This window comes from Manis javanica, chromosome 2 (assembly GCF_040802235.1).
Source record: "Manis javanica isolate MJ-LG chromosome 2, MJ_LKY, whole genome shotgun sequence".
In the NCBI taxonomy this organism is placed as follows: Eukaryota; Metazoa; Chordata; class Mammalia; order Pholidota; family Manidae; genus Manis; species Manis javanica.
The window spans coordinates 67,849,790-67,871,891 of record NC_133157.1 but is presented as its reverse complement, the minus strand read 5'-3'; the positions used below and the strand labels follow the sequence as shown (position 1 = coordinate 67,871,891).

The following is a 22,102-nucleotide window of genomic DNA, read 5'->3' as shown; positions in this document are numbered from 1 at the left end:
ACTAGCAGAAAGAGAAATCAGGAAAACAATTCCATTCACAATTGCATCAAAAAGAATAAAATACCCAGGAAGTGAAAGACCTATACTCTGAAAACTACAAGACACTCATGATAGAAATTAAAGAAGATAGCAATAAATGGAAACACATGCCGTGCTCATGGATACAAAGAATTAATATTGTCAAAATGGCCAACCTGCCTAAAGCAATCTACAGATTCAATGCAATCCCTATCAAAATTCCAACAGCATTCTTTAATGAGCTACAGAAAATAGTTCTAAAATTCATATGGAACCACAAAAGACCCTGAATAGCCAAAGCAATCCTGAGAAGGAAGAATAAAGCTGGGGGGATGGGGGGATTTTGCTCCCTGACTTCAAGCTCTACTACAAAGCCACAGTAATCAAGACAATTTGGTATTGGCACAAGAACAGACCCATAGACCAATGGAACAGACTAGAGAACCCAGATATATATCTAACCATATATGGTCAATTAATATATGATAAAGGAGCCATAGATACACAATGGGGAAATGACAGCCTCTTCAACAAATGGAGTTGGCAAAACTGGACAGCTACATGGAAGAGAATGAAACTGAATTATTGTCTATCTCTATAAACAAAAGTAAACTAGAAATGGATCAAGGACCTGAATGTAAGTCAAGAAACCATAAAACTCTTAGAAGATAATATAGGCAAAATTCTCCGGAATATAAACATGAGCAACGTTTTTCTGAATGCTCTCCTCAAGCAAGGGAAACAAAAGCAAAAATGAACAAATGGGAGTACATCAAACTATGAAGCTTCTATATTGCAAAGGACACCAACAACAGAACAAAAAGGCATCCTACAGTATGGGAGAATATATTTGTAAACGACACATCCAACAAGGGGTTAACACCCAAAATACATGAAGAACTCACATGCCTCAACACCCAAAGAGCAAATAACCTGATTAAAAAATGGCAGAGGATATGAACAGACAATTCTCCAAAGAAGAAATTCAGATGGCCAACAGGCACATGAAAAGATGCTCCACATCACTAATTATCAGGGAAATGCAAATTAGAACCACAATCAGGTATTACCTCACACCAGTTAGGATGGACAACACAGAAAAGACTAGGAAAAACAAATGTTGGAGAAGATGTGGAGAAAGGGGAACCCTCCTACAGTGCTGATGGGAATGAAAGCTAGGTCCAACCATTATGGAAAGCAATACGGAGGTTTCTCAAAAACTAAAAATAGATATATCATTTAACCCAGGAATTCCACTTCTAGGAATTTACCTAAAGAATATAATTTTTCAGATGCAAAAAGACATATGCACCCTATGTTTTCTGCAGCACTATTTACAATAGCCAAGATATGGAAACAACCTAAGTGTCCATCAGTAGATGAATGGATAAAGAAGAGGTGGTACATATACACAATGGAATACTATTCAGCCATGAGAAAGAAACAAATCCTACAATCTGCAACAACATGGATGGAGCTGGTGAAATATGCTCAGTGAAACAAGTCAGGTGGAGAAAGATGGATACCAAATGATTACCCTCATTTGTGGAGTTTAACAACGAAGCAAAACTGAAAGAACAACACAGCAACAGACTCACAGACTCCAAGAAGGGACTAGCGGTTATCAAAGGAGAGGGCTGGGGGAGGGTGGGTGGGGAAGGAGGAGAAGGGAATTGTGGGGTATTATGACTGGCACACATGTTGTGTGTGTGGGGATGGATCATGGGGAAGACAATGTAGCACAGAGAAAGCAAATAGTGACTCTGTGGCATCTTACTATACAGATGGGCAGTGACTGCAATGGGGTATGGTGGGGACATGATAACATGGGTGAATGTAGTAACCACATTGTTTTTTCATGTGAAACCTTCATAAGAGTGTATATTAATAATACCTTAATAAAATAATACAATACAATAAAATAAAATAATAAAAATGAAAAGTTAAAAACTAAATAGATTACAAAAGTAACAAACCCTGGGAAATAAGGGGAAAAAAGAAAGTATTGGTCCAAGGAGTATTAAACTACTTAAAAAGTCAGCACAACACTGAAAAACCAGGTAAGCATGAAACAAAATAAAAGTCTGGGCCAATCTTACATAGTGTAAAAATTTCTAAATACAAGATTTTCTAGTTTAACCTAGCCAAGTAATAAAATACCAAGTAAGATTTATGACATGAATGCAAGGATGATTCAACACTGGACAGCCTACCAACTTGTTATTCCTGTCCAGGGTTTTTAAAGATGAAACTTTATGCCTTTTCCGTAATATTCAAACTAAATAATAGAAATGGAGTACAAATGGCTCAGTCCCACAGGAGAAAGGGAATAAGGGAGGAGACTCCAACAGTTGGAGATTGCAGTACAAATTCTGAAGATGGACAGTAGAGAGGCCAACTAAAACAGCAGCCTATTCTAGGAAACACAGAGTAACAGGTGCTGAAAGGAAAGGGACGAGGAAAGAGCCAACTCTTCCTAAAAAGTAAAATAAAATCCCAGAAGCTCTTGGAACTAGGCAATGCCAAGTATAAAAGACATCACATGGAACAGAATTGCCCCTACCCTATCTCCAACCAAATGCCCAACTCTGCTCCCCACGCCACACCACACCTTGAACACTAACACTCAGTAAAGCTTCTGCCATGGAAATTTGAAGCTTGTTCTCTGGAGAAATTAAACGAGAGAAGCCCAGGACTTAAAGGCACAGAAAAGGGGTTATCCCTAAGATAGGTAATTCAAATGTTAGTTTCTGAGTGGTTCTAGACAACAGAACCCCACATACATTTTGGGGAACTGTTAGCTAAGGAACCCATTTGTTGCCCAATCATCCTAAAATAATTTTGCCATCAAGTTCCATCTATACACACAGAATTTATAATCAGCTTTTTAATGTCCTACTCTTACCAACCAAATAAATCCCTTCTAATCTAACTTCTGCTACGAAGATAATTAAATCCATTTTACCATTACTCTATTAAAAAACCATAGCCACTCAGTTACAAATATCATAATATATATCTGTGAGCAACTTCTTCTAATTCTCCTGTGTAACTGCTATACTTCCAAATCTTAGTTTCCTCCATGGATTAAGGTAAGAAATATAGAATGAGGTGGATCTTAGACTATTCCCAAATAAGAAATTCTCACAAGCCAGACCTGAACACAAAAGTTGAGGCAAATTAGGATAATAAAAATTTCAATACAGAATCTTACCTGTTTATCTTTCCTTTCTATAATATCTTGCTTTTGTTTGCATTTTTGAGATGCCTCCTTAATATCTATGGCCTGTAAGATCAAACCAGAAGGGGGAAAATTAGTTAAAAACTCAAGCAACCCAATTATGTAGTCCTGCTGGTCCAAATACTAAGTTGTATATAAGTTTACCCACAATGCTTTTCCATCTCTTTCAAAGCAAATTCATTATCATCACCAAAAATACCAACTTCTTTGCAAATCTATAAAAGGTTATAAATTTTAAACAGAGCTGCAGCAATCAATATGCATATGCATGTTTATCTCGTCACAATCTATTTTCTCATATGTTATTTCATCTGCTCCTAAAAACAGTCCCATAACATAGCAAGGTCCACAGTTTAAACCATTCTCAAAGTAATCTGACTCCAAAATCTCCCTAAATGTTAAAAACTATGACCATAAAAAATTTTAAGTTATATTTCCAATAGGTAATATTCCATATGCCATTATATATTTATTCTAAGAAACATCAAGTTTTCTCTAATAAATTCACAAAAGAGTTTGTTTCCAAGAGTACTACTCTGAATCCTCCTGTAATTAAAACAATCACATTTCATTCTTCTCTTTATGTATCCTGGAATTTCTATACAGTATCAATCCTCCAACAATGATGATTAAGGCCTTGAAAGTGGTGGGGTGGCAGAACTCCTCTCAAGGACCAGGGAACTGAGCTATGAGTGAATATACACAGTACTTTCAAAGGCCTGCAAAGTTAGTATTGGCTAAAGTAAAATACAGGAAATCCAAAACTGAGCCAGAGAAGTACCTTCTCTTTGATCCGAGCCTCCAAATTATGACGCTGCCTTTCAGTTTCTTCAATTCTACGTGTCACAGGAATCTGCCCCTCTTTAAGTTTTCTGACCTCTTCCTTCACTCGGTCACGAGCTAGTTTCACTTCTCTATATTCCTGACGAACATTTTCATATTCCTTGCAATTAATTAAAAAAACAGAAGTTTTGTTTATAGTTCATAATGCGTGATCAAAACCGAAAGTTTCTGTGATGACTGCCCTTGCACTGTTCACCATGTAAGAACTTATTCACTATGTAAGAACTTGTTCACCATGTAACAACTTGTTCGTTATGCTTCAGAAGATTGGAGACTGTTGAGAATTAGGCTTGGGGTTGATTAATGATTGTGCATTGAGTCCCCTATACAGAATTTTATTGTTGTTAACAACCATTTGATCAATAAAAATGAGAGATGCCCTCTCAAAGAAAAAAAAACAAAAACAAAACAGAAGTTAATACACTACTAGAATAAATGAACACATATACCAACACCAAGGCACAGGCAGCAACCAATCTATGAATGTCTGTTCTGGTATCTCTGTTATCTCCATTACCAAGCTGGACTGACTTCTCTCTCTTCCTGTTTCTAAAACTTATACATGAACAGCTATTAAAATGAGATTCTCTTCTACTCTCTCAAAAAAGAAGAGATGCAAGAATGTATAAAGAAGAAAAAGAAACTTATTAAAAATAAAAGTGAAAAAGAACGAAAGGAAAATGGGTCAAAAGGAAAACAAGCATGCAGTGAAAATACTTGTCATGTCAAAGGAATTAATATTTGCTGAACAAGTAAGTGAAGTGCTGAGATAGCATATAATTAAGAATGAATGGGATCAAGAAAGGTAAGAAAAGACCAGTAGTACATATTAAAATAAAGCAAATAAAGAAAAAAAATGAAAAAAGATCAAAAATAATTTTGGAAAAGGGTAAGCAAAAGACTTCCAAAGACAAAGCATATGCAGGAATAATAATGGACACAGGAAAATGTGATCAAAACAAGGTGAAGAAAGGAAAAAGTTTAATAATAATGAAATCATGGGACAGTTAGAGTAAAACAGGGACCAAGAGGGAGAAGGCCATAGTATAGCTGTATGTTTTCCAATCTGGTAACAATTATTTCCATCCTAACTTTGGAACAGACAAAAAACTTTCTTATTTGGTTTTGCCCATTTTAAAGAAATCCACTGAGGGAATTGGCCATTTAACCCAAAGTATGGTCTTAAATAATAAAATACACCTTACATAGTGATTAAAAAGGGAACAGGGGCTTCAGTAAATAAATAAAGTATGTGAGTAAAAGATTAGTTTCTTTCTTTCAGATACATCTGAAGTTAATATTAATGGCACATTTCAAGTAAATTCTGTAACATGAGGACACTCAAACATTTAATTTTTACACGTGTAAACATTTCTAGATCATTGATATTTTATAAAACAAAACTATCTCTTGAGGACTTAAATATGGAAGAATTAAAGAGCAGACTTAACCAACTATTATGTTTTACAATAATAGTTACATAGCATAAAGCTATATAGTAACACAAAGAGAAAATTATGATACACAGCAAAAATGAATGAAAGTAATTTGAATACCTAGTAATTAGTGCCTTCTTTATAATTTTGCTGATACTTAAAAAGATCAGTATTTTTCCTCTAATAATTAATAATTAAGACTTACCACCCACGGCCTCTTTGCTTCAAGCATCTCAATCAAATCTAAATGTCGCTTGCGTTCATAGAACCTCTCCACATCTTGTTTATATCTTTCATTCCTTTGAATCATTTTCTCTAGATACTCAGTTTTCTCTTTGCATGAGGTCTAAAATAAATATTTAACAATTAGTTTAACTGAAAAGCAACAGGCCAAAGCATTTAACAATCTAGCAAAATTTCACTATAAAGGATTTTACAGGAGTACTTAAAGAACTTAAAAACTAATGTGAACAACTGAATTCTGGTCTAGACTCTACAATGTACTAGTCAAGTGACTGTGAGGAAGCCCTGCCACATCTCTGAGCCTGAACTCTTCTTGCCTAAAGAGAGAGATACCTGTCCCATTTACCTGGAGTGTAGGAGCAATTCACTCACTATGGTGAAAGCTCAGTAAAAACTGCAATGTAATATACAAATGAAAAGTAACATTATGATTAGTACATTATAAACACCATGCTTTAAGGACTTGGAAATAAAATGAAGGAAAGCTAAAATTCAGCCTTTATGTTGCAAATTAACAAATGCAAAAATGTAGTCAGAACCTTGCAGAATATATGCTTGTTTTTCTGAGGAATATAAGGTTCAGTGAGTGATTTACATGGGAGTACAGTAGTCGGTCCCCCTTATCCACAGGGGATATGGCCCCAGACTGCCAGTGGGTTCCTGAAATCACAGATAGTACCAAACCCTAGACATACTAGTTTTTTCTATATATACGCATATCTATGATAAAGCTTTATTTATAAATTAGGCACAGTAAGAGACTAACAACAATGAATAGAATTTTTAAAATATACTGTACTAAAAAGTTACATGAATGCATGTGAACGAGGTCTCTCTCAAAATAGTTTACTTTACTGTAGTCACCTTCTTTTGATGATGTGAGGTAAGATGCCTACATGTTGAGATTACTAAGATGAATGACGTAGGCACTGTGACACAGCATGTCAGGAGGAGGATCAACTGTTTCTGGACCATGGCTGACTGCAGGTAACTGAAACCATGATTAACAAACCTCAAAAAGGGAAACCACGGGTACAGAATGCTACTGTATGACTGGTGTAGGGCAGGATAAAAAGACCGAGGGAGTATCTGAAGTAGGATAAAGTAATTACAACTTCTTTAATCATCACTCTAAGCATAATAAGAAAAATAATACCAAATGCATATTACCAAGTATAGACAGTTACAGTTTAAAAGAAAGCATGTATTTACAATACTTCCTATTACAAAAATTTACTGAATCCATTTTAGTTTCTGGGACATGGAAAATGATTAAATAAAATGTTTTCAAATGATATGCTATAAAAGGACATTTAATATGTTTATTGAAGGAGAAAATGAAAATACAACAAACTCTTATGAAGACTACCTTCATATAACTGAAAAAATACAAGAAATGGCTCAACAGAGGTGCTATATTAAAAGCCATATGGTACATGCTACTTACTCAAAGACTTGTACAGTGCCTGATACATGGCAGGGGTTTAATAAATACTGAATGAATAAAAGAATAATACTAAAACTTCCTGAGAGAATAAAAAATACTATTATTTGTTCCTTCGAAAGTCAATAGATAACATGTATTTGATGAAATGGTTGTCAAATTTGTCAAGTTTTACATTATCAAATCCATTTTCATTTTCTGTCACCTAATTAATGTCAGCAGAACAATCTTAGGTGAAAAAAATCGCAAATATATGAATTCACTCAATGAATCAGAACTACTATTCACTCTGACACATTTTGAGACAAGATATTATTAACAAGGGACAATAAAAATGAGTTGTTTATTTATAAATACCTCTAGTTGTTTTTCTTTCTCCCTGAAGTTTTTGAGTTCACAATGGTATGTGTGCATTTCTGGAGGACCAATTGACTTCTCAGTAGCTTCAAGGAGTTCAATTTTACTGAGTTTAGCAAATTCTCCAACTTTATCCTAGAGCATAAAACTTAAATATCAGGAGCCATATCACTTATAAATATCTTCACAAATTGCACTCAATGATCACACCTGTCAAGATGAAACTCAAACCATTTTTAGAGGTGTGATCTTAATATAAATCTTGTCCTTTCATATATTATTATTTAAAATAAGAAAGTCTTAGAGTATCAACTGTCATCTTCCTGAGAACCTTTAAAAAATTTCTATGTCAATATTTCCAGGATACATATAATAAGCACTCTTGGGACTGAAAGGAGAAATAGTCCCCTAGACGGAAATATCATTATCTACCTACCACACATCAGTTAGAAGTTAAAAGAATTTTAAATGTCTTTTTCTGGTGATAGTCTGACATTAGCTGATAAATGTTTTCAAGTTTAAAATTTTTATTTAATTTAGACAAAGGTAATCAAATCATTGTTTCTTCAGGAAAAAAATGAACTATAATTCAGTCACTAGACAACATTCAAAGACAAATTTAAAAGGTATTTGACTAACAGCTAATGAGCATTTTCAGGATATCTTTACTAAACAAGTTTAAAATCTCAAGGTTTTAGAAGTCAAAACTATTGACTTAAGAGTTTAAATATTTCACATATTTTATACAAAAACACTGATTTAAGAAATTATATAAAAAATTTTAAGAGCCTACAAGTGGAAGCACATAGCTAGCCAAGCTACTCTATTTAAAAATAATACAAGTTTATTTCCTTTACAATACTTACTCTTTATTAATTGAAATTTCCTAATTAATACACATTAAAAATATTTTACAGTAATAGATGAAATGCTACCTTTTACAAAGAACTGTTAACAGGTAAGCATTAAGAGGACTGTGCTTAGTTTAAATAGTAACCATTACAATATCCTTTGAAAGGTGTTTACATTTCTTATATGGCATTAAGAGGAAACATTATATACAAAACATTCCAACTTTACATTTAATCTTCTCCTACCTGAGGTAGAAACTGGCAAAGATTACCCACTTGAATATTTAAGGCTGCAACTTGCTCTTCTACTATTTTCTGGGTTGTAGATTTTTTGTTGATGAACCAAAAGGACTGATTTTTTGCCACATCAATTTCACGGGTGATTATAAGATTTCCAGAGGTCCTGAACCTAGTTTAAAAATAATTTAGAAATCTTTATATTCAAGATACATACATTGTTTTAAGTGTAAAATTTCCAAAATTCTCCTGCACCAGAGGTTGCCAGATAGTATTATCATTTTTATTCTTTTTGAATTTTGACCCTCCAAAGAAAGAAACCTTGACATTTTATTGGCAATAATACATAACTGACCACAGGTAAATTATTATTCAACATCAGAATTATTTAAACTATTAAAATAAAATTAAAACAAATATCAATTCCCAAACACTGACAGAGATTCACACATCTGGAGTTATTTATCCTTTAATCATTATACTATTTTCCAATCATATGCTCTGACTACCATTCAAAATGAGTTGGGGTATCAAACCATATAAAAATTAAACCTAGAGACTTCCTCTACTTTAAAATGTATAAATGAAAACCAACTCTTGCATATGTATTTTCAGATACCAGAACTAGCCTGCCTATACAGATAGCCCATGGCTTTCTTATCTTGTCTGGATGAGAAAGCTATGACATGAGAGCTTAAGAGTACTGTGAATTCACTGTGAACTATGTATATCACATGGTCTTACAGGAACATTAAGCAATAGAGAATCTGAAAGAAGGGTATATACTTTTTTTTGCTTTTAGAAGTACTAATTGCTCCATACTTCCCATCTATTCATCCATCTTCTTCAGTGGGAATCAGTAGCATGTGACAGAAAGATAAATTAGCGGTATCCAACGGCTAAATGACAGCAGTTTGAAATGTTGTATATATAGATTACACAGTAATCAGAACACTACAAACATTAACATTTCAGGAGTAAAAAAAAAAGTAGTTTTAAGCTTTCATTTCCAGCAGAATGACTAATAAAGTATTATTTTTGATCTTCTTGCTATAAATAGCTGAAAATAGATAAAATAATATCTTCATAAATCCATTTATGAATAGACATGAAAGTAATTCTGGCCAAAATTTTGTGCAGGTGGGAATCTAGAAGTAGAAAAATGAAATTGGCTTTCACCCTGACAGCATTTGCCAACAGGATAACTTTGTGCATTCATTTTCATAACCTCCTGGGAGGAAGCTGCAACAAAGCCCAAAGCTAACAAAAGGTGGAGTTTCTAACAGAAACCATCCGCAAAAGGCCATACTCTCAGTGTAAGTGTAAAACAGAAATACTCCATCATTATCACTACCCCTAGGTACAGCAAAGTAAAGTGCCTGTCTCCAACTATGGTTTGAACTGCAACAAACAAAAAATCTTCCCTGAGAGTTACTAACCAGTACAAATCGGTCTCAAACAGATTTGTACCATAAAGTTAGTTCCTGGCGAAATGCAAATTAAAACCACAATGAGATATCACCTCATTCCAGTTAGGATGGCCAACATCCAAAAGACAAGAAACAACAAATGCTGGCAAGGATGTAGAGAAAGGGAAACCCTCCTACACTGTTGGTATGAATGTAAATTAGTTCAACGATTGTGGGAAGCAATATAGAGGTTCCTCAAAAAAATAGAAATAGATACACCATTTGACCCAGGAATTCCACTCCTAGGAATTTACCCAAAGAAAACAAGATTCCTGACTCAAAAGGACATATGTACCCCTATGTTTATTGCAGCACTATTAACAATAGCCAAGATATGGAAGCAACCTAAGTGTCCTTCAGTAGATGAATGGATAAAGAAGATGTAGTACATATACACAACGGAATATTAGTCAGCCATAAGAAGAAAACAAATCCTATGATTTGCAACAACATGGATGGAGCTAGATGATATTATGCTCAATGAAATAAGCCAGGCAGAGAAAGACAAGGATCAAATGATTTCACTCATTTGTGGAGTACAACAACAAAGGAAAACTGAAGGGACAAAACAGCAGCAGACTTGCAGACTCACAGACTCCAAAAAGGGACTAGGGGCTGGTTACCAAAGGGAAGTGGCTCAGGAGGGTGGTTGGGGAGGGAGGTAGAAGGGGATTAAGGGGCATTACAATTAGCACTCACAACATAAGGTAATGGGGAAGGCAGTACAGCACAGAGAAGATAAATAATGACTCTATAGCATCTTATTAAGCTGATGAACAGTGATTACAATGGGGGGGGACTTGATAATATGAGTGGATGTTGAAACCACAATGTTGCTCATGTGAAACCTTCATAAGATTGTATATCAGTGATACCTTAATTTAAAAAAAAGTTCCTGGCATACCTAAGGAGGTTCAAAAACCCACAAACTGAGAATTCTGTGTATTGTGATCTTTGATTGAAAAGTATCCAATGACATGACAGAAGTTAATGAAAACTCCCTCTGCAAGAATCTACCTTTATCTTAAAAGAAATAATAGGAAGTTCAAAGAGAAAGGAACAGCAAATTTGGAAATACATACATGAAAAGAAAGCATCAAGAACTAGCAGAAATAAGAGAAAAAAGAGCCACACTGGGATTAATGGACAAGTATAAAATAAGTATGGTTATCATATTTTAAGGAATAAAAGATTGAAAATATAAGTAAACAAGCTGATCTGAAAAAGAACCAAAGAGAAATGGATCTAGAACACAAAAACATAAAAAGATGAGTATGAACACTTTTAAGAAATATGGATGACTGAGTAAGAAAGCTTAACATTTATCTAAAAAGAGTTCTAGAAGGGAGAGAGAATGGTTCACTGGCAATATCTGAAGAGACAAGAAAAGAATTTTCCATATCATAGTTTAAGCAGCTCATTCAATCTCAAGCAACACCTAAATAATAAATAAATCACACCTAAACATATGATGTTAAACTTTAAAACATCAAAAACAGAGATATGATTTTAAAAGCCTCAAGAAAAAGAAAATTACTATCAAGAAACTTAGATTGGCTCCATACCAGAAAACAACATAATTATACTTTGCATGTGCTGAAAAAAGACTTCTCAAAGTAGAATTTTATATCCAGCAAATACATCCTTCAGGATTTAAAGCAAAATAACATCATCCTTAGACAAAAACTGTTCCACTTGAATACCCTCATGAAAAGAAACTAAAGGATGTCCTCTTGCAGAAAGAACGCAATCCCAGAGGTAAGAACAGAAAGGAAAGAAAGAATGTAAAGCACGATAAACAGAAGATTCTGTGGGGTAATTCTAGACAAACTCTGACAGTCTAATAATAGTTATTATGTCTTGAAGAGTCTAATAAACAACATAGATTATAACAACATATAAATTCAGAGAAGTTATTGAAATAAAAGTACTCTAATGCCTTTGGAAGACAAAGATTTAATTAACTCTAGACTAATTATAAGTGTTTGTTAAAAATTTTAACAACCACTAACACAATAGAATAATTTCTAAAACAATTAAGAAAAATTAAACAAAAATCCAACCAAGCCAAGACAGAAAAGAAATACTGCAAAATGGGACAAATAAAAATCAGAGTAAGGCTGTAAAAATAAGTCCAAACATATAAATAACAAATGTAAATGGACCATATGTCCTATTTAAAAGACTATATAAAAAACACCCAGCTATATATACTACTTTAAATGATGTAAAAGAAAACACCTGAAGTAAATGAGTGAAAAAAGAAAACCAGAAAAATACTTAAAAAAACACTTTCCTTAGCAATTAAGGAATCAATGTAACATTTGAAATCATCAAAAATACAGAAGGTTTAACAATATAATAAACTTAACCAATGGACAAATACAGAATACTACACATAATAAAAGTAGAATACTCATTCTTTCAAGCAAACAAGTAACAATTACAAATGCTCACTACAAAAAGTAAGCTTCAACAAATTTCAAAAGTCTGGTAACATAAAGACCATATATGTATTTACCACACTATCATAAAATAGAAATCAATACTAAAACAGAGAAAAATCACATCAAAATTTGAAACTTCTATGAATTCATAAAGAAAATAAAGAAAATACTCAAATATGAAAAACAGGAAAATGCCACATTCCAAAATTTGGGAGAAGCAGTTAAAGCAACACTGAGAAGGAAAATGTAACAGTTTACATTAGGGAAAATATAAGACTGAAAATCAGTACAATAAATATCCATTTCAAGAAATTAGAAGAGGAACAAAGGAAACCAAAAGAATAAAGGTAAGAGTGGAAACTAGTGAAACAGAAAACAATTATATAAAAGAGAACATCAATGCAGAATTTAATTCACTGAAAAATACTAATAAAACAGACAAATCAATTTTTTCAAATCAAGGACAAAAAGCAAAAGAGGGGAAATACCACAGAAGACACTTAGATAATTTATATGATACAACATAATAATAATACAAACATAGCAAAGTTAACCTAAGAAGATATTATTTAGGCTAGGAAAATAAGAACTATGCAAAATGGAAAAAGTTTTAGCTAAGTATAAATTAACACAATTCAAGAAAAGATTGAAAAACTAAACTCCATTATATTACCACTAAATAAATTAAAGCAATAGTTTAAAAATTATAAAGCAAAAATTCTAGCTCTCTGTCTCTCTCACTCTGCTGCTCTCTCTCTGTTTCTGTCTCTGTCTCTCTCTCTCTCTCCCCACTCCCATCTGGGGCAGCCACTCTCTCTTTCAGATAATAAAGTCTCCTGCATGGGCCTGTGTCTCCTGAGTCATTCTGGGGGTTGATGAAAGTGGAAGATGTGGCCCTGGCCCTCACTTCTGGATGGGCACAGCTGGATTCATCTCAGGTGAACTTCTGCAGAGATGAAAGGCAGAACCTCCATGGCAGCCTGATCTCCTTGGGTGAAACACAGACCAAGATCAGGGAGTTACATCCAGGTGAGGAACATCCAGTACGAGAGTCTGGGGAAATACCGTGCCACTTGAGTGAAGACATTGCCCAGATTCCTACACGTGCAGAAGCTGGTGAACAGGAGGGTGGGTTACAAAGAAAGTGGAAAAATGACACTGGGAGGAGACAGCACATTTGCCGTGAATGTGGAAAGAGTTTTGCTCAGAGTTCAGGCCTTAGTAAGCACCAGAGAATCCACACTGGGGAGAAACCCTATGAATGTGAGGAATGTGGCAAAGCCTTCATTGGGAGCTCTGCCCTCGTCATTCATCAGAGAGTCCACACAGGTGAGAAACCATATGAGTGTGAAGAACGTGGGAAGGCCTTCATTCACAGCTCAGACCTGATCAAACACCAGAGGACTCACACTGGGGAGAAGCTGTACGAGTGTGAAGACTGTGGGAAGACCTTTAGCCAGAGCTGCAGCCTCCTTGAACATCACAAAATTCACACTGGGGAGAAGCCATACCACTGCAACATGTGTGGGAAAGCTTTTAGGCAGAGTTCACACCTCCTGAGACATCAGAGGATCCATGGTGATAAAAATGTTCAGAATCCTGAACCTGGAGAGACCTGGGAGAGTCAAGGTAGGATGGAAGGCCAGTGGGAAAATGTTGAGGCTCCCTTATAAATGCAATGAGTGTGAGAGAAGTTTCACTCAGAATACAGCCTTATAGAACATCAAAAAATCCACACTGGTGAGAAACCCTTCCAATGTGATTCATGTGGAAAAGGCTTCACCTGAACTTCATACCTTGTTCAACATCAGAGAAACCATGTTGGGGAAAAAATTCTGTCACAGTGACCCAAGTCAGATATGCCAGAGTTGCTGCTCATTCCTCATTGAACTGAAGCCACCCTGGAGCCCATCCTGACTGCTTAAACTGTGGGCTGGGGCTTCATTTACAACTACTAGTCATCAGGAGTTTGTTAGAAGATACAGAGTCTGGGATGAATTATCTTCTGCATTCTAGAAGGTGATGGGCAGAAAACTTGTTTGATAGGAGAACTACATGAGTGTTGTCTGTAAGAAACTGAACCTGAAATGGTTTGTTCTCACCTATTGGATTTAAATGGGTTCCAGACAGGCTCATCACCCTCAGCCAGGACTTGATGACGTCTCCTGGGCAGGTGGCTGTGATTTGGGGGCTCCTGCTCTGACCATTAATTTTGCCTATGGAAGAATCCTCTATTGTGAAGTCTTATACTTCCCACTGTGCCTTGTACACAGGTGCTAATAAGCATTTATTAAATACACCAGTGAGATGACCTTCACAGCTCTGAGAACCTGATATCATCTGGATTTCTGAGTAGTTTCTCAGTGTTTGTGTCTATTTCTGAGGTACTTGGTTCTGAGTTATCTGGCGCATTTTTGCCAAGCACCTAGAGCTGGCAGTTGGGAGGCTGGGGGAAGGTGGCAGGGTGGTGTTATTGTGATAGAACAAATCTAAATTTCTTAATCAGACTAGGAATTCTAATTAAAGATTTCATCATTAAAAAAAAAATTCTAGACCCAGATGATTTACTAGTAAGTTTAACCAAACATTCAAACAAACATTTAACAGAATGCACATTTAAAAATCCTAAGTGAAACATAGGAAAACCAAATCTAGCAATGCGCCAAAAAAGTTATGACCATATTGCAATTATTCTAAGAAAGAAAAACTGGGTGAATATCAGGAAATTCACTAAATTTATCAATTAAAATAATATGATCAATAGATGCTGATAAAATTTATTTGCTATTCAGAATTAAAAGCATACCAAATCAGAAACAGAAGGGAATATCCCCAACCTAAGTAAACAGTATTTTCCAAAATCCTACAACAGATATCTCATTTCATTCCAGGTACACTACCATTTTCTGTTCCTTAGAAACAACAAACTTAGTCCCACATTAGATCCTTTGCACAAATTATTCCCTGTGCCTGAAGTACTCCACTCCCAGTTGTTAAGGGTGGCTCCTATTTTTATTATTCAGTTCTCATGAATATTCTCCACAGATCTTTCCAGAACATTCAATGGGAATAAATAAAAATGCCACTGCTCCCAAACTTTGTCAAGGCCAACAATGAGCTAAATCTAGGTTTTTTGGCCTTGATTTTACTTGACCTATCAGCCCCATCAAACAGACTATTCTTTCCCCCTCAAACCATTCAAAGCATTACTTTCCAGGTACTATATTCTTTTGACTTCACTGGCGAGTTTTCTTAGTTACCTTTCCTAGTCTTTTCCTTTGTTCAACCCCTAATGCTGCACCACAACACGGTGTAGTTCTTAGACTTCTTTCCTTCATCTGGTATCCTCTCCCTTGGTAATTTTGTCATCCTCCCTACTGACAACTTCCCAAATATATTATCTTTGCCCCAGACTTCTCCCTTAACAACAGGTTTAATATATTTAACGGCTCATTCAACATTTCTATCTGAATATCTACTAGCCATCTCAAACTTTCTTTACTCCATGTTTTATTGACTCTGAAAAGCATTTTTGTTTTTTCGTATCATAACATTTCTGACATTGGGATGAATATTTCAAACTACCTGTGTCATTATTTAATTGGAGGTGGCATTTTATAAGTGGAGGTATCTTAATTCAATGAAACATGATCTAATCGAAAATGAATTTCTGATCTTACTCCAAAATCTCCTTTCATGAGTTTATCTCAGTTATCAGAAACTGCACTCTTAGCCAGACACCTGTGGTCAGCCCTCCTTGATGCCTCACTTCCCTGCTCAAATATTGGTGGTGTCACATCTTCAAAATAAATGGAGAGGCAGAGCCAAGATGGTGGCGTGAGTAGAGCAGTGGAAATATCCTCCCAAAACCACATCTATTCTTGAAAATATAACAAATACAACTCTTCCTAAAAGGGAGACCAGAAGACACAGGACAACAGCCAGACTACATCCACACCCATGAGAAACCAGCGTCTCATGAAGAGGGTAAGATACAAGCCCCGGCCTGATGGGACCCGAGCGCCCTTCACCCCAGCTCCCAGTGGGAGGAGGGGAGTCGGAACGGAAGGGAGAGGGAGCCCAGGACTGCTAAATAGCCAGACCCAGCCATCCACACTGGAGCGCAAAGACAGTGCATACGTGAGGTGCTGGAAACTAGGGAAACAGGACAGTAAGACCTGTGAGAGGGTCCCTGCAGCCGGCAGCCTGGGGACAAAGAAAAGCGAGTGCTTTTTCAGTCTTAAAGGGACAGGGACCCCACAGCTGGATGGAAGTGACCCGGGACACTTAACCTAGCAGCTGGGAATCCCGGGCAACTCAGGGCACCCTAACCCCCTGTGCAGTAGGGCTGCTCAGAGGCCCCTCACGGAGATAAACAGCCTCCCAGCCATTTCCCCTCCGAAACGGCTCCGCCATATCAGAGCAGCTGCCTGAGGCAGGCCACGCCCACAGCTACTGCGGAGCTAAACTCCATAGCAGCAGGGCAAGAATCAAAGGTCCAGTCTGCGCACAGCTGCCCAGAACAAGCCGCTAGAGGTCACTGTTCTCCAAGAGGAAGGCCACAAACCAACAAGAAGGGACATTCTCCCAGCCATCACTTGCCCCAGCTCTGCAATCTATCTCTACTGCCATGAAAAGGCAGAATCTGAGACAGACAAAAATCACAGAGACAATACCTGAGAAGGAGATAGACCTAACCAGTCTTTCTGAAAAAGAATTCAAAATAAAAATCATAAACATGCTGACAGAGCTGCAGAGAAATATGCAAGAGCTAAGGGATGATGTCCAGAGGGAGATTACAGAAGTGAAACAATCTCTGGAAGCATTTATAAGCAGAATGGATAAGATGCAAGAGGCCATTGATGGAATAGAAACCAGAGAACAGGAATGCACAGAAGCTGACACAGAGAGAGATAAAAGGATCTCCAGGAATGAAACATTATTAGAGGAATGTGTGACCAATCCAAAAGGAACAATATCTGCATTATACAGGTACCAGAAGAAGAGAGAGAAAAAGGGATAGAAAGTGTCATTGAAGAAATAATTGCTGAGAACTTCCCCAAACTGGAGGAGGAAATAGTTGCTCAGACTACATAAGTACACAGAACACCCAACAGAAAGGAACCAAAGAGGACAACACCAAGACACATAATAATTAAAATGACAAAGATCAAGGACAAGGACAAAGTACTAAAGGCAGCCAGAGAGGGAAAAAAAGGTCACCTACAAAGGAAAACCCATCAGGCTATCATCAGACTTCTCAACAGAAACCCTACAGGCCAGAAGAGAATGGCATGATATACTTAATGTAATGAAACAGAAGGTCCTTGAACCAAGACTACTGTATCCAACATGATTATCATTTAAATAAGAAGGAGGGATTAAACAATTCCCAGACAAGCAAAAGTTGAGGGAATTTGCCTCCCACAAACCACCTCTACAGGGTATTTTAGAGGGACTGCTCTAGATGGGAGCACTCCTAAAAAGAGCACAGAACAAAACACCCAACATATGAAGAATGGAGGAGGAGGAATAAAAAGGGAGAGAAATAATCATCAGGCTGCATTTATAACAGTTCAATAAGTGAGTTAAGTTAGACAGTAAGGTAGTAAACAAGCTAACCTTGAACCTTTGGTAACCACAAATCTAAAGCCTGCAATGGCAATAAGTACATATCTTTCAATAATCACCCTAAATGTAAATGGACTGAAAGCACCAATCAAAAGATACAGAGTACAAGAATGGATAAAATGCAAGACCCATCTATATCGTGCTTACAAGAGACTCACCTCCCTCCAATGAGTTCTACACAATGGTATAAAGGGCATATCAAAGTGTGGGCAAAGGGTCTGTTTGTTTTTATACAAAAGATCAAAGCCTAATTTGGGTACCCAGAAAATAAACTAAGATACGATAAGAAGAAGAACTTCCAACATCAGCACTCTGTGGAAGACTCATATCAGAAGATGATCATCAAAAAACCTCCACAAAGATCCAGGCGATGCTGCAGTTGTAGCTGCATTCATTCCACCGTTTCCTGGACTTGCCATTGGAATCAAGAAGGCGATATCTAAGCTGGCCTTTGCATACAGTAAAACAACAAATTTGACTGTATCTATACTGTTGGAACTCAACCAAGAATTAGGAGAAGTGCAAGTTGTAGTGCTCCAAAATCTTACAACTACAAACTATCTACGGTTAAAAGAACATATGGGATGTGAACAGTTCCAGAAATGGGTTGCTTTAATTTGTCTGATTTCTCTCAGACTGTTCAAGTACAGTTGGACAATATCCATCATATCATAGACTAATTTTCACAAATGCCTAGGGTGCCTAACTGGTTTTCTTGGCTTCACTGGAGATGGCTGGTAATTATAGATCTGCTTTGTTTATGGTAAGTGTATTCCTATTATGTTAATATGTGTGCGCAATTTAGTTAGTAGTTTAAAACCTATACATGCTTAAGTTACTCTACAAGAAGACATGTCAAAGAAATAATCAATCCTCCCATGTTTTCTTCCATCTGCTACCTCTATAGCATTTCTTCTTCCTTCCTAATTACAACCCTTAAATAGAATTCGTGCCTCATATCGAATTTACCATGTATCACAATTCTTCCAAGTGGTAAAGATACCTCAAGACAAATGCTGGGCATAGAAACCACAGGGCATAAATCTGCAAAGAAGTAAAAAGCTAACCTTTTCAAACAATATGGCTTCTCTCTCACTTACCAACTTTACATCTCCCTGTATGGCCCCAGAAGATGACTGGTTAGCCAGAGACAGGTAAGATTCCTCAAGGGAGGAACAACCTAAGACAGGCACAGTCGCAGGGGGGCCATCAGGTGAGAAATTGGGGATCAACAGTGGTGAAGCTTAGAACCTCACCCCCCCCTGTTTTGAGAGAAATCTTCTGCATCCGTGGATGTTTTATTGCCCTTGTCTAGCTCGGATTAGCACATAGTCTACAGGCACACACCTGATCATCTACAATTGCTCTCTTACAACACTAAACTATGTTTTCTACCTTTCTCTTGCATCTACCTACCACTTCAGCATTTTATTAAAAATAAAAATAATAATAATAATAAAGGGAGAAATGTGGGATCCACATATAAATCAAGTATAAAAATCAAATGAATATTCATATTTGACCTGATTGTTTATAGTTCATAATGCGTGATCAAAACCGAAAGTTTCTGTGATGACTGCCCTTGTACTGTTCACCATGTAAGAACTTATTCACTATGTAAGAATTTGTTCACCATGTAAGAACTTGTTCGTTATGCTTCAGAAGATTGGAGACTGACGAGAATTAGGCTTGAGATGGATTAATGATTGTGCATTGAGCATTGACTCTCCTATACAGAATTTTATTGTTGTTAACAACCATTTGATCAATAAATATGAGAGATACCCTCTCAAAAAAAAAACAAAAAAACAAAAAAAAAAGAGACTCACCTCAAACCCAAAGACATGCACAGATTAAAAGTCAAGGGATGGAAAAAGATATTTCATGCAAACAATAGGGAGAAAAAAGGAGGCACTTCAAAACAAAGAAAGTTACAAGAGATAAAGGACACTACATAATGATAAACGGCTCAGTCCAACAAGAGAATATAAGCATTATAAACATATATGCACCCAGTACAGGAGCACCAACATATGTGAAACAAACACTAACAGAATTAAAGGAGGAAATAGAATGCAATGCATTCATTTTGGGACACTTTAACACACCACTCACTCCAAAGGACAGATCCACCAGACAGAAAGTAAGTAAGGACACAGAGGCACTGAACAATACACTAGAACAGATGGACCTAATAGACATCTATAGAACTCTACATCCAAAAGCAACAGGATACACATTCTTCTCAAGTGCACATGGAACACTCTCCAGAATAGACCACATACTAGGCCACAAAAAGAGCCTCAGTAAATTCCAAAAGATTGAAATCCTACCAACCAACTTTTCAGACCACAAAGGCATAAAACTAGAAATAAACTGTACAAAGAAAGCAAAAAGGCTCATAAACACATGGAGGCTTAACAACATGCTCCTAAATAATCAATGGATCAATGACCAAATCAAAATGGAGATCCAGCAATATATGGAAACAAACAACAACAACACAAAGCCCCAACTACTGTGGGATACAGCAAAAGCAGTTTTAAGAGGAAAGTATATAGCAATCCAGGCATATTTAAAAAAGGAAGAACAATCCCAAATGAATGGTCTAATATCACAATCATCGAAATTGGAAAAAGAATGAGGCCTAAGGTCAGCAGACAGAGGGACATAATAAAGATCAGAGAAGAAATAAATAAAATTGAGAAGAATAAAACAATAGCAAAAATCAATGAAACCAAGAGCTGGTTCTTTGAGAAAATAAACAAAATAGATAAGCCTCTAGCCAGACTTAATAAGAGAAAAAGACACTCAACACACATCAACAGATTCAGAAATGAGAAAGGAAAAATCACGACGGACCCCACAGAAATACAAAGAATTATTACAGAATACTATGAAAACCTGTATGTTAACAAGCTGGAAAACCTATGAGAAATGGATAACTTCCTAGAAAAATACAGCCTTCCAAGACTGACCCAGAAAGAAACAGAAAATCTAAACAGACCAATTACCAGCAACGAAAATGAAGTGGTAATCAAAAAACTACCCAGAACAAAACCCCCAGGCCAGATGCATATACTTCAGAATTTTATCAGACATACAGAGAAGACATAATACCCATTCTCCTTAAAGTTTTCCAAAAAACAGAAGAGGAGGGAATACTCCCAAACTCATTCTATGAAGCCAACATCACCCTAATACCAAAACCAGGCAAAGAACCCACCAAAAAAGAAAATTACAGACCAATATCCCTGATGAATGTAGATGCAAAAATACTCAACAAAATATTAGCAAACCGAATTCAAAAATATATCAAAAGGATCATACACCATGACCAAGTGGGATTCATCCCAGGGATGCAAGGATGGTACAACATTCGAAAATCCATCAACATCATCCACCACATCAACAAAAAGGACAAAAACCACATGATCATCTCCATAGATGCTGAAAAAGCATTCGACAAAATTCAACATCCATTCATGATAAAAACTCTAAAAAAATGCACATAGAGGGCAAGTACTTCAACATAATAAAGGCCATATATGATAAACCCACAGCTAACATCATACTGAACAGCAAGAGGCTGAAAGCTTTTCCTCTGAGATCGGGAACAAGACAGGGATGCCCACTCTCCCCACTGTTACTCAACATAGTACTGGAGGTCCAGGCCTCGGTAATTAGACAAAACAAAGAAATACAAGGAATCCAGATTGGTAAAGAAGTCAAACTGTCACTATTTGAAGATGACATGATATTGTACATAAAAAACCCTGAAGACTCCACTCTGAAACTACTAGAGCTAATATCGGAATCAGCAAAGTTGCAGGATACAAAATTAACACACAGAAATCTGTGGTTTTCCTATACACCAACAGTGAA

The 22,102-nt window shown here is 36.3% G+C and overlaps 2 protein-coding genes across 6 annotated transcripts in view; one reads left to right on the top strand and one right to left on the bottom strand.

Annotated features, from left to right (window-relative positions):
• The window catches only part of SMC5 (structural maintenance of chromosomes 5), a 107,208-nt gene that overhangs the window by 53,449 nt on the left and 31,657 nt on the right, over positions 1 to 22,102 (bottom strand). For all 5 annotated transcript variants that reach the window (XM_073228638.1, XM_017651264.3, XM_073228636.1 and 2 more), the window contains exons 4-8: positions 8,680 to 8,842; positions 7,583 to 7,717; positions 5,744 to 5,884; positions 4,041 to 4,202; positions 3,233 to 3,304 (exon numbers count right to left, since the gene is read on the bottom strand). In XM_073228638.1, the coding sequence (XP_073084739.1) occupies positions 3,233 to 3,304; positions 4,041 to 4,202; positions 5,744 to 5,884; positions 7,583 to 7,717; positions 8,680 to 8,842 (673 nt within the window). The remainder of the gene's footprint in view (positions 1 to 3,232; positions 3,305 to 4,040; positions 4,203 to 5,743; positions 5,885 to 7,582; positions 7,718 to 8,679; positions 8,843 to 22,102) is intronic.
• LOC140847699 (zinc finger protein with KRAB and SCAN domains 4-like) lies at positions 13,072 to 20,420 on the top strand. Its single transcript, XM_073228635.1, has one exon. The coding sequence runs from the start codon at positions 13,462 to 13,464 to the stop codon at positions 14,257 to 14,259; it is 798 nt and encodes a 265-aa protein (XP_073084736.1). The 5' UTR covers positions 13,072 to 13,461; the 3' UTR covers positions 14,260 to 20,420.

What these genes read in the sequence shown, in the direction of transcription:
- LOC140847699 (XM_073228635.1), top strand. Translation starts at nt 13,462, where the DNA reads ATGAAAGTGGAAGATGTGGCCCTGGCCCTCACTTCTGGATGGGCACAG.